At 39.1% G+C, this 12397-nt stretch overlaps 1 protein-coding gene across 2 annotated transcripts in view; it reads right to left on the bottom strand.

Annotated features, from left to right (window-relative positions):
• LOC145303555 (bifunctional arginine demethylase and lysyl-hydroxylase JMJD6-like) overlaps nucleotides 1-12397 on the bottom strand; it is a 115351-nt gene that overhangs the window by 17154 nt on the left and 85800 nt on the right. For both annotated transcript variants that reach the window (XM_080145061.1, XM_080145062.1), the window contains one exon: nucleotides 4710-4810. In XM_080145061.1, coding sequence (XP_080001187.1) covers nucleotides 4710-4810 — 101 coding nt within the window. The remainder of the gene's footprint in view (nucleotides 1-4709; nucleotides 4811-12397) is intronic.

Genomic DNA, 12397 nt, shown 5'->3' with positions numbered 1-12397 from the left:
AGGATACTTAATTAGGTCTGATATTATTTTTGGTTGTTTTGTCAGCCACGAAGGATAGTTCTTTATTGCAACAATACAACGTAGGCTAAATGGTTTTATAGCATTTTCTTTTCTATCAAAGAGGTTTTTGTATTGGGGGTGGAAGATACATTTATAAGCAGGATTAGTTGGACATGAAGCCAATTTTGTATAATACTGTAGTCCTAGTTTTTCTCTTCTAAGTGACAATGAGGGTTCATCTGTTTCTACATATAAGCTTTCCACTAGGGAGGTGGGGAAGGCTCCTGAAGCTAATCTTAGCCTTTGGTGATGTATTGTGTCTAATTCCTTTACGTAGGACTTTCTTGTGGATCCATAGATATAGCATCTATAATCCAACTTGGATCTGACAAGGGATCTGTATAATTTAATCAATGAGTCTTTGTCTGCACCCCAGTCTGTGTGAGCTACTACTTTTAAGAGTTGGATGGCTTTGTTGCATTTTTGTTTGAGGTATTTAATGAGGAATGAATTTTAGCTTTTTACCAAATATTTATACTGATCAACTATAGGTATAATTTCATTGTCCAGTTTCAACATTGGGTCATGGTGCATTTTCCGGATTTGGCAGAAATGGATGGCTGTTTTTTTTCTTTTGAAAAAAAAGAAACCCATTTTTTGTTGTCCATTCATTTATTTTGCTTAGACACAGTTGTAAATCACGTTCCATATGGTGACCCCCCAAAAAATGGGCCCCAACTCTAATTAGGCCCTGTTTTTTAGTGTTTTGTCCGAATGAAATGAAACTTTGGTCATAAGTAGTTTATTATATTCAAAACATCACATCAAAACACTAGGGTCTTTGGCCTTTTATTCTCCGTTTTACAGCATATGTTCTAGATGGCCTCCATTTAGCTTTTTTTTTTTGGGGGGGGTCACCCTGTATTCTTGGAATATATTTTGATCTATAACAGATCAGGAAGTCATCCACATAGAGGGCACATTCTGTTCCTACATTTATATTTTTGACAATGTTATTTATTTTAATGCTAAAAAGTGTGACAGACAGGATGCTTCCTTGTGGTACCCCCCCCCCCCCGTTTCTTGTTTTTTACTGATGGATAGGGTATCACCTAATCATACATTAAATTGTCTATCATTTATAAAATTTGTGATGAAAATAAGCATTCTGCTTTTTAATCCAAGCTCTTGTAGATTTTTTATTATGCCATGCCTCCATGCTGAGTCGTATGCTTTTTCAATATCACTGTAAGATGTTCTTTCTTGATAAAGGTTTCTAGCTGGTCCATGGGGCTTCTTTCATTCCTAAATCCTGACTGATAATCTGTAATCAGATTATTTGTCTCAAGGTACCATACTAATCTGCTGTTGATCATTCTTTCCATTATTTTGGAAATACAGCTAGTAAGTGCTATAGGTCAGTAATTCATGGGATTTGTAGAGTCCTTTGATGATTTGGGTATAGGGATTACTATGGCTTGCCTCCATATTTCAGGGACGTTGCCACTTTCCCAAATATCATTCAATATTTGTAGTAGGTAATCTGTAGACGTATCAGGAAGTTGTTTTATAAATTGGTAGTGGATTTGATCAGGACCAACAGCTGAGTCATGAGTTTTGTGCTTAGAAATATTTTCAATTCATTTTTAGAAAATGGCTGGTTGTATTTTTCTGTATTATTTGTCTGGAACTGGAGTTTTTCCTTGTCTGTTTTTTTTCCTTAATAATTTGGAATTTTTGGAGGAGGAGTTTTTTACAAAAGCTTCAGCAAGATAATCTACCATTTCTTTCTTGCTAGTAATTTTTCGGATCATGTCCCAGACCATTTTACTTTTTGTATTTGTATTTATTTTTGATACATAGTTTTTCCATGATGTTTGCTTCGATTCTTCAGTGGTTTTGCGAGCTTTACTGTTTTTATATTTATCAAGATTTTCTTTAGTTGGTTCTTTTTTGAATTTCCTTAGTATAGCTCGATGAGTTCTGATGGCTATTTTGCATTTTTCGTCAAACCAAGTTTATTATGTTTTGGGCCGGTAGAGCATTTTGGAATGAATTCCTCAGCAGTGTCATACAGTGTATTGATAAAATAGGTGATATTATTTTGGTTTGGATTATTATCTGATGTTAGTTTAGTCCAGCATAAATTTTGCAATTTTTTCCAATCAGCCTTCTGTAAGTTCCATTGGGTATTTTGTTTTCTGGCATTGGATCATTGTTTTCAAGTGTAATGGGAAAGTGGTCACTTCCATAGTACATTCCATTTGTAATCCAAGGCAAGTGTTGGATCACATAATGTTAAACCAATTGATGTGAATGTACCAGTTCCTGGGTGTAAATAAGTGTGGGTTTTATCATTAAACAGATATAGGTTTTCGTTATTTATTTTCTATAGTTTTCCCCCTTTTGCTTGTTTTTTCACTTCCCCATGTCTCATTATGGCTGTTTAAATCTCCCATAAGGATGTATGGCTTTGGAAGTTGCTGTATTAGATTGCTCAGATCCGTTTCTGTGATGCTTTCATTGGGTGGATGGGTGGGGGTATGTATAGTGAACAAATGTTGATGTTTTTGTGGAGTGTTGCTTTTATTACAGTAGCCTTCAGTTTAGTATTAAGTTGTATTTGACTTTGGGGTACATCATTTCTAATAAGGATTGATGTACCACCAGAGGCTCTGAGTCCAGTATTGTGTATACAGTTAAACTGATTGTAGTTTTTAATTTTTATATTGTTGTCCGATTTCATAAAAGTTTCGAGACAAACTACTACTGGGAGTAATTTATTGAGTATTTCTTTTTTTCTGTCTTTTAGATTTCCACATATCTTGTGTCCTCTGCAAGTTTCTATTTTTGGCACTTAAAACATCTCAGAGGGGCTGGTATATATAGTTCCCCTTTTTCAATTGTATATCCAATTTTGACTTCTTTTGGAATTTTAGGAGTATTAAATGTTACTATATCCGTCGTTGTAGGTATGGATTGACCATTTCTTTTTGTATTGATTCGGACATGATCAATCGCTCCCTGTTTTCTTAGAACATTTTTGATTTCTTCCGTTGTAGCTAAGGTTAGTTCATGGCTTGAGGCCTTCTGAGCTGTTTAACCTTTTGTAGGCAAAAGTCCTGCACTTATAAATATGGAATTTTTCCATTCCTAGGAGGTTCTTTGCATCTTTGTAGTTGTCTACTGTAACAAGTAGGTTGCTATTTTTCATTTTTTTTTTAACTGTTTTAGGATTGCTATTTTGAGTTAATACTTTTTTGATTAGAAATGGAGACAGATCGCCGGCCTTTTTTCCTTCCAAAGTTTCAATAACTATGAATCTTGGGAAGTTTTCTTTATCAATATGTTCAAGATTGAATTCTTGCTCACTGTCTGAGCTGGTAACATCTGAAACGTCAGAGTGAGTTCTTTGGGGTTTTCTGAGTTTTTTAATTATTAGATCTATGTATAGTTGATTAGTTTTTCATCTTTCTTGGAGCCCAAATGTGGGAGATGTTAGAGGGGGAACTATTCGCCCTTTCATCTCAAGGATACAAAAAAGATATACTCAATCGGTTGAGTTTGTGCCATCGCTTCCTGATTCCTCCTTTAGTTTCATTTTTCCCAGTTTAAGAAAAACATTGGATAGGGAACAGTTGTGTGGTTTTATCTCAACAATTAACTGACCCTTGCCACCGCCTTCTAACACTTATTTGGTTTCCCTGTGTTTGTAGTAAGAGTAAGATATTGTATCAAAACTTCATTTTTTTAAAAATTTTTTTTTTTTTGATATTGTGATTAACATTTGCCAGTGTAAGTGTTAGGGCTTGGCATGAATAGCCGATTGATCGGATTGGGCTTCTCCGACCTCCCGTCTAGTCGAAGGAAAGGCCGAAGTGATGTGTTGCAGGGCCATGATCAAGTAGAAATGTTCTAATCATATTCTTAGTATCGCCTGTACTGAGGATTGAACGATCAACCCCAAGAAAACTAAAACTTACAACTGATTATACTTAGCACTTTATCCATTGTGCCGAGTTTGACAAGATGTGTATGAAGAAAGTCAAAGGTTATATGGGCTGATATGCGATAAAAACATCCAAGCTAAGAACAGTTGTCTGAATAATCCAAACATTGCAAACTATCAATCCTCATTTAATAAAAAAAATAGTTTAGCATAATCTTCTGTTTAACATCTCTTCTACATCAGATGTGGTTTGCATGTTGGCCATGCTCACACAAAGTAACTTTCATTCCTATAAAAGTTTCATTTACATTGGTTTCAATGTGCTGTTGCTTGTGGTTATCTTTGACCTAGTGATTCCAAGTCTTTCTTGGCCTAGTTTCCTCACTTGCCTTTAATTGGAAAGTGTGCATACAACCAGAACTTCAACATCTCCATACCACCATTAGACACTTGCAATGCAGAGCTGATCTCAATATGGGCACTTACAGCAGAGTCATACGTAATGTCAAAATGCATACCACAAACCCCTTTAAATCATAGCGTTGTATCCTTAAAAAGACAGAACTAGTAGGAACTCGGCATTCGCTCACATGTAATATGGCATTGTAAGCTCGATTTCAAGTAATGAGAGCAAATAACAGATTAAGAAGAGAAAAAAACTCGTGAAATACAAAGTAACAAGGCACAAGTGAAGATAATCTTCAAATGGAGATATTTTTTTTTTAATAAAAAAAACCCAAAGAAATGAATAAAAACATACCGATAGGGAGGCCTTTGTTTCTCCCCAGATAGTTTGAATAAGTCATCTTGAAAGAACTTGGGCATTTCATAGTCTTCTAATAATTTTTTACGTTTTGGATGCTGCAAATAGTAAAAGAGAAAAGAAAAGAAAAACAGATAAAAATATAAAGACAGGAAAGTCAAAAGTGGATTCACATGAATCAAGTCTGTAACAACAACGAACGATCATACAGAAACATTGGTAGGATACAGGTTTTCCGTTTGAATAGACTTTCAAGGACAAAATACTTTAATGTCAAGAGACGTAACACTGATGCTATAGACAGTACATGATGTTATGAGTCGTTACACTTTATTAATTCATAAAAATAAAACTGGAAAGAAATACAAATCCAGGTCAGCACTTTTTTCCTTTTTAACGAAAGCATTTATTACTGTTACTTGCCCTTCTCGACATCACTTAAATTCTCTCGCTTCTGCTCCACTACACACCGACCGTAGACAGCCATTTCTCATATGTCCAGTTCTTTTTTTTTTTTTACCACATGCTGACCATAGCCAGTCAATTCTCGCCTTCACTTTTCATGTCCGTCTTCTTCCGTGTCGACTTTTCTTCCGACCACGTTATGTTTTTTTCCCTCTTCTTTCTTTTTGTGCCAGCTTGCACACACTTCATAATTTGCATATGCGTTCAAATGCAGCTGAGCTGCTGCTGCAATTGCTTGCTATTCATCTTTCGGCTGCTGCTACTATTTTCCGATGCGCTCAGCCACGCGCTATTACAACCTCCAAGTATTATAAAGTTAAAAATATATATATATATATATATATATATATATATATATATAAAAAAGAAATAAGTTTAACAGAACAAAAGGTAGACATGGGTGAAAGTAAACGGCAAAAAGGCAAAGAAAAATGACAGACACAGGTTGTTTGGTTAAAGACGAGGGTTCGTCTTTTATTTGTAAAGGAAATGTGAAATAGGGTTTGAGATCATATGATCTGGATGTTGGCTGCCTGGAAGGTTGCACGTCACAGAAGACTAAGGACTGGAGGTCTGGAACAGGTACTCTAGACGTAGCGTGGTTTAAGGTGGCTCGCCGAGTCTGGAATGATTGGCTGGACGTCAGGGCGATCTGAAACGGTCGGTGGACACTAAGAACGTGGAGTCAGTGTTTAGGAACAGACAAAAGACACTGAGGACGTAGGGTCAGTGTTAAGGAACAGATGGACGGTCGACACTGAGGACGCAGGGTCAGTGTTAAGGAATGGACGGACGGTCGACACTGAGGACGCAGGGTCAGTGTTAAGGAACGGACGGACGGTCGACACTGAGGACGCAGGGTCAGTGTTAAGGAACGGATGGACGGTCGACACTGAGGACGCAGGGTCAGTGTTAAGGAACGGACGGACGGTCGACACTGAGGACGCAGGGTCAGTGTTAAGGAACGGACGGACGGTCAACACTGAGGACGCAGGGTCAGTGTTAAGGAACAGACGGACGGTCGACATTGAGGACGCAGGGTCAGTGTTAAGGAACGGATAGTCAGTAGAATGCCAGATGCAGGCGAGGTTGTAGGCTGGAGGAGCAAGATGCAGATGAGGTTGCCGGAAAGCTGCAGGAGGCGCTGGAAGCTGCTGGAGACTGAAAGTCGCAGGAGTGAGCAGAAGCTGCTGGAGTGAAGTTCGCTGCTGGTAGGTCTCAGGAGGCAAGCAGTAGTGAATCGCATTAGTGGTAAAAAACTTATTAGTTCTGATAAGGGCTGTTTGTTGCGCTTTGGCTTCAGGAGCCTTTTCCTGCTCCCAGACCGGATCTGTCTGACTAGGCTGAGGCGGGCTGTATTCATTTAGGCAGAGTGATGTTAGGTGTCGCTCCCACAAGACAAACAAAGACTAATTAATTCCAGAACGAAATTTTTGCAATCAAAAGTAGCTTGGGAGTTTGTTGATGCTATTTCAATTAATTTCGTCTAAAAGTAAAAAGTCAATTGTTTGACTTGTTAACATTAAGCTTAATATAAGTGAATTCCCACGTGTGTAAAGGGGGCCAAGGATGGAAAGAAAGGGAAAGCAAACGTGTTCACTGAAACCGGATGTTGTTCATACGTTTAGAGAGCATGAGCTTCTGCGTCCTTTGCTTAAGGAAAGGAAGACGAAGAGAAAACAGCAGGTGTGAAGAAAGAACAAAAAAAAAAAAAAAAAAATGGAGACAGTGATTTTGAAACCGCGACAAGGCCCTCTCCCCGGATAATTGATCATTATCAATTAATAGATGTACGTCTTGTATTTACTTGGGAAGGTGACCTTTCTTCCTCAACAGGTGTGTCTAGTTGAGGGGATGGACAATTCTGGAGTTGGATGTAGCCTTTGACGTGCTGGCTGCGATGGCATGGTTGATGGGACGGGTGTGGCGTCTGGGTAGGTCGAGATTAGTTCTGTCCCTGGTGATGTTTTTTCCAGAAAGGCTGGCTTAGCCCTGTCGATGGAAATGGTGTCTGTTAGATTTCCTCAGTTGATGGTGAGATGATTTTCTGAGCGCTTCAAGGTCTCTTTAGCGCATCATTTTGGATGAAAATGAACTCTGTCCTGTAGCTGATGTGGGACGTGGACTGTTGATGACAGTTGCCTGGGTGATGTGTACTTTAGTTGGGCCATTTTATGACGTAGTTTCTGAGTGAAAGGACTCGCAGATGTGAGATCGGGAATAGCATCCTTAAAATATTGGCAGAGTAGTGAGAGTGCGATGCCGAAGACTATTTCCACTGGAGTACAACTTATGTCTTCCTTGAGTGAGTTGTGGATTGACAAAAGGATCAGAGGCAGCTCATCTACCCAGTTGCTGGTGAGGTGTTTCGTGGTCAGGGAAGCCTTTAGTGTCCAGTGGAATCTTTCCATGAGGTCATTGGCACAAAGATGATAAGCAGTCGTCTTGATGTGTTTTACGCCAAGTAGTTGAGTAAATTCCTGGAAAAGTAAACATTGGGCACACCAAATATTGCTTGCTACTGTTTTAGCCAATGTATCTCTGATGGTCACTGCTACTGGCCACCTGAAGAAACGGTCGAGCATGGTGAGGCAGTATTGATAATCCTGGGACATAGGGAGAGGCCCGACTATATCGATATGTGGCTGAAACGTGTGTCTGGGTTGCTGAATGTGCCTGGTAGGGATTTTGTGTGTCTGTGGACTTTGCATTTCTAGCACACAAGGCATGTTGATACCCAATCACAAATGTCAGTATGCATGTTGGGCTACACAAAACGATTGTCGATGAGTTCAACCGTAGCATTTTGCTGGGATGTGACAATCCATGTAGGTGGTTGAAGATTTGCCTTCTGAGTGCTGGAGGTATGTAGGGTCTGGGATGGTCCAGTTTGGTATCGCAGTATACCGTTCTGTTGCTGAAAGGGGCTGGAAACTCTTTCAGTTGCAGGGATGTGTTAGCCAACACTCCTATGAGGGTTGCATCTGATTCCTGGGCCTCTGCTATTAGGTCTTGGCTGAGTGGGCTGTCTTCTAAGGTGTTGATGTTGGATCTGGACAGTGTTGTTACTCCCTTTGACATATTGGATATCAAAGGTAAACTGAGTTGTAGTCCAGATGTCTAATTTCACGGGCCGAGTACTTGTCAGAGTTGTTTGACAGAGAGGTTGTCAGTGATTTGTCATCAGTCAAGACAGTGAAGTTCCGCCCTTCCAGTAGGTGTCGAAAATGCCTGATGGCGAGATATATTGCCAGCTCTTTTGAGAAGATACTGTATCTTGACTGAGCTGCTGACAGCTTTTCAGAGAAGAATGTGATGGGTTTGCATTGATCGCCATACTTGTTCTACCACAGCTCCCACTCCAGTATCTGAAGCATCTGTGTCCGTGTGTCCTCGTTTAGAAGCACTAACTTTAGAAAGTTAGCTAAAGCTGTTTTTGCTGCTTTAAATGCTTTTTCTTTGTCACCCTCCAGGGTGATGGCTTTGTTTTTCTTCTAGAGGAGATTTGTCAGGGAGGTGAGGAGGCTTGAGCATCCGGAGATGAATTGTCGGTAAAAGTTCACCATTCCCAAGAAACGGCGCAGCTGCTTTACGGATGTAGGTGTTGGAAAATCCTGGATGGCTTCTATCTTAGCAGGAAGTGGGGTGATCCCGTGAGCATCTGTGTGGTGTCCAAGAAAATCTATATGTTGTGCACTGAATTCACACTTGTCTGGGTTGATTGGAGGACCATAATGTCTTAGACAGCGAAACACTTCTAGGTGTTCTTCATGGGTATTGGCATCTCTGCTGGCCACCAGGATGTCGTCAGTGTAGGCGTAGACGTATGCCAAACTATGCAGAACTTCGTCCATCAACTTCTGGAATGTCTGGGTTGCATTACACAGTCTGAAGGGCATTTTAAAAAATTCAAACAGTCATAAAGGGGTTGTGACTGCTGTCTTTGGAATATCCTCAGAAGCGATTGAGACTTGGTAGTGTTATGAAATAGTTATCTATCAATCTATCCATCTCTATCTAACTGGAGAGGTAGACAAGAGATGGATATGATGAATATTTATAAAGACTGTCAAAATATGGTAAATCATATTGTAGACAAGTTTATCATAGTTTGCCATATGTCTACGCCTACACTGACGACATCCTGGTGGCCAGCAGAGATGCCGATACCCATGGTCAGCTGATCGGATCTACGTGTGTTACATAGATCAGGTTTGCTGGAGATCATTGACAGTTGGAGTTTGGACGTTGAGCAGAGCGGACGGTTTAACAGGTCATCCCCCCTTCACTGGGGTAGGAGCTGACGTGTATGAAAATAGACGCAGAAGTAACCACACAAACAAAGATATTCACTTTCTATTTTTCTGCGATCGACACGTGGAAAGTGAATACTATATAAAACCAACTAGCGTTCTTGGAAATGAATGAATATTCGTCCAAACAGATTGCAGCCTCCCCTCCAAGAACAAGATGAATTCCAGTTGGACAAGATCAACGACGCATGAAGTTAAGGCATGTCCAAAATACATATATCACACACACACACACACGAATAATTAGATATAAATATAACATAAATAGACTGCAACACAAACATTCTAGGGTTCAAATAGTGAAGAAGCAATGATAGACATTTAGCGACATGTATACACATCAGGATGAACCCTTCGTTTCAAGTACGCATATCAACATTTAGACGATTATACGACATACACTGTTTTGGTGCCTTTTTGGTACCCCATAATATAACAGTAGTACACCTTCATCAAGTCTATTTTCCAGAAAATACAGGCCCCTTGCAAGCCCAAGGCAAAATCGTGAATATGTGGGAGAGGATACCGGTCAGGAACAGTGGACGTGTTGAGTTTCTGATAGTCCACGCAAACTCTGAATTCTCCGTCAAATTTTGGTACCAAGTTGGTTTTAAGTAGGTTATTCCTGGAGGGATTCTGGTATTGGAATGAAAAGGACTAGATACGTCAACATTAACCATTATCCTCTTTTTTTTCGACCTTGTACAACACTTTTTTTCTTCTTAAATATTTTGTATTAAATTACTGCTTATAAATATTTAACACATAAGTTATGCACAAGTCTTGCACACTTGGCAGTCAGACGGACATGAATGTACTCTTTATCCCATCAAATAATTAAGAGTGAAAAGAGTGAAATTAGAGAAAGAAAATAGTGAATTATTATAAGCGCAATTAGTTGGATTATTAGGATGATCACTTAAACGTAATTCCAATGTTAGTGTAACAGCAGGCAGATTAGACGAGTGCAGATAAGGTTGCTTAAAGCTGAAAAGTTTTGTCACTGAAATAATGATAAAAAGGCTCATGTTTTTGTATTTTCTAATTACAGTATGCCTACTCCATTTTTTTTTTTAGGAATGTTTTTATCTTCAGCCCCAAAATCAACAGAGGTTAGACCATTTTTCAGCCCCCAAAATCAACAGAGGTTAGTCCATTTATCTTCAGCCCCCAAAATCAACAGAGGTTCGATCATTTATCTTCAGCCCCCAAAATCAACAGAGGTTCGATCATTTATCTTCAGCCCCCAAAATCAACAGAGGTTCGATCATTTATCTTCAGCCCCCAAAATCAACGGAGGTTAGACCATTTATCTTCAGCCCCCAAAATCAACAGAGGTTCGATCATTTATCTTCAGCCCACAAAATCAACAGAGGTTCGATCATTTATCTTCAGCCCACAAAATCAACAGAGGTTAGACCATTTATCTTCAGCCCCCAAAATCAACAGAGGTTAGACCATTTATCTTCAGCCCCCAAAATCAACAGAGGTTCGATCATTTATCTTCAGCCCCCAAAATCAACAGAGGTTAGACCATTTATCTTCAGCCCCCAAAATCAACAGAGGTTCGATCATTTATCTTCAGCCCCCAAAATCAACAGAGGTTAGACCATTTATCTTCAGCCCCCAAAATTAACAGAGGTTAGACCATTTATCTTCAGCCCCCAAAATCAACAGAGGTTCGATCATTTATCTTCAGCCCCCAAAATCAACAGAGGTTAGACCATTTATCTTCAGCCCCCAAAATCAACAGAGGTTCGATCATTTATCTTCAGCCCCCAAAATCAACAGAGGTTAGACCATTTATCTTCAGCCCCCAAAATCAACAGAGGTTAGACCATTTATCTTCAGCCCCAAAATCAACAGAGGTTAGACCATTTATCTTCAGCCCCAAAATCAACAGAGGTTAGACCATTCCGGTAATGATGTTGTTTCCTGTTGATTGCGGTGTAATGCTGGTTTTGTGCACTTCACTCTCCCAGGCTTTGCCTTCTCTCTTTGAAAAGAGGCTTAGTTTATTGCTAATTGCCTGCGGCATCCTTACCCAGGAATGTCGATGGGACTGTCCAGGCAGTTTTTGCAGGTCAGAGTGCCTCTTTTTGAAGGCGCGGTCTTCTCAATCCCACTTTCCAACTCTGGTGTCACAGTTCTTGCAGTGAGAGAGAAAATACTTTTACATGTTTACCTCTTTTGAATAATTTGATGTTGAAGTACAGTTGTGGTGTGTTCACCCTAAGGATAAAAATGAATTCTTCCACTTGCTATAAAAGCCGAGAGAATATGTCTCTTGGCGTTAGCATGCAAGTTATGCGCAAGTCCTGCGCACTTGGCAGTCGGACTAACATATAATTGCACTCTTTATTTGTTGTATTTGCTGTTTTGTTCAATATATTTTGTTTTGCACTGATTATTGAGTTGGCTCTTTCTTCCGAACCCTTATACAACAAATACAGCATGTGTTACATGATGTCAGAACTCATTTTTTACCACCCAAAACTAGCTTATCTAAGACAAAACGTATAAAATGCTTATCTAAGACAAAAAGTATACCTTGCCCTATTTAGGTTTGGTTTTACGGCATATCAACCTTTTTTTTTTTTTTTTTGGTTATTTAATGCAGAGTTTAATTTTTTTTTTTTTTTTGTGGATTAGATATTTTAATTTAGTAAGTCAGCCTTGTTTGCGTCATTAAGTGATGTGCTTTTTTCTTTTTTTTTGGGGTGGGTGGTGGTAAAGTTGAATTGAATTAAAGTTATATTCTTTTATATAAATTTACTTTTTTCAGAAATGTTAGTATTTTGTCGGAATTTTTTTTTGTAAATAGTTCTTTCATATGGTTGACTTTGTAATAATTTTGCCGGATATGCGTGAGATCACCACAATCCAAAAGTGTTTTACTGTAAAAGG

The sequence above is a fragment of the Euprymna scolopes genome, chromosome 19 (assembly GCF_053919585.1).
Source record: "Euprymna scolopes isolate OS-2025 chromosome 19, ASM5391958v1, whole genome shotgun sequence".
Taxonomy (NCBI): Eukaryota; Metazoa; Mollusca; class Cephalopoda; order Sepiida; family Sepiolidae; genus Euprymna; species Euprymna scolopes.
Note: the sequence above shows the minus strand (reverse complement) of the source record. Positions and strands in the feature narration are given on the sequence as shown.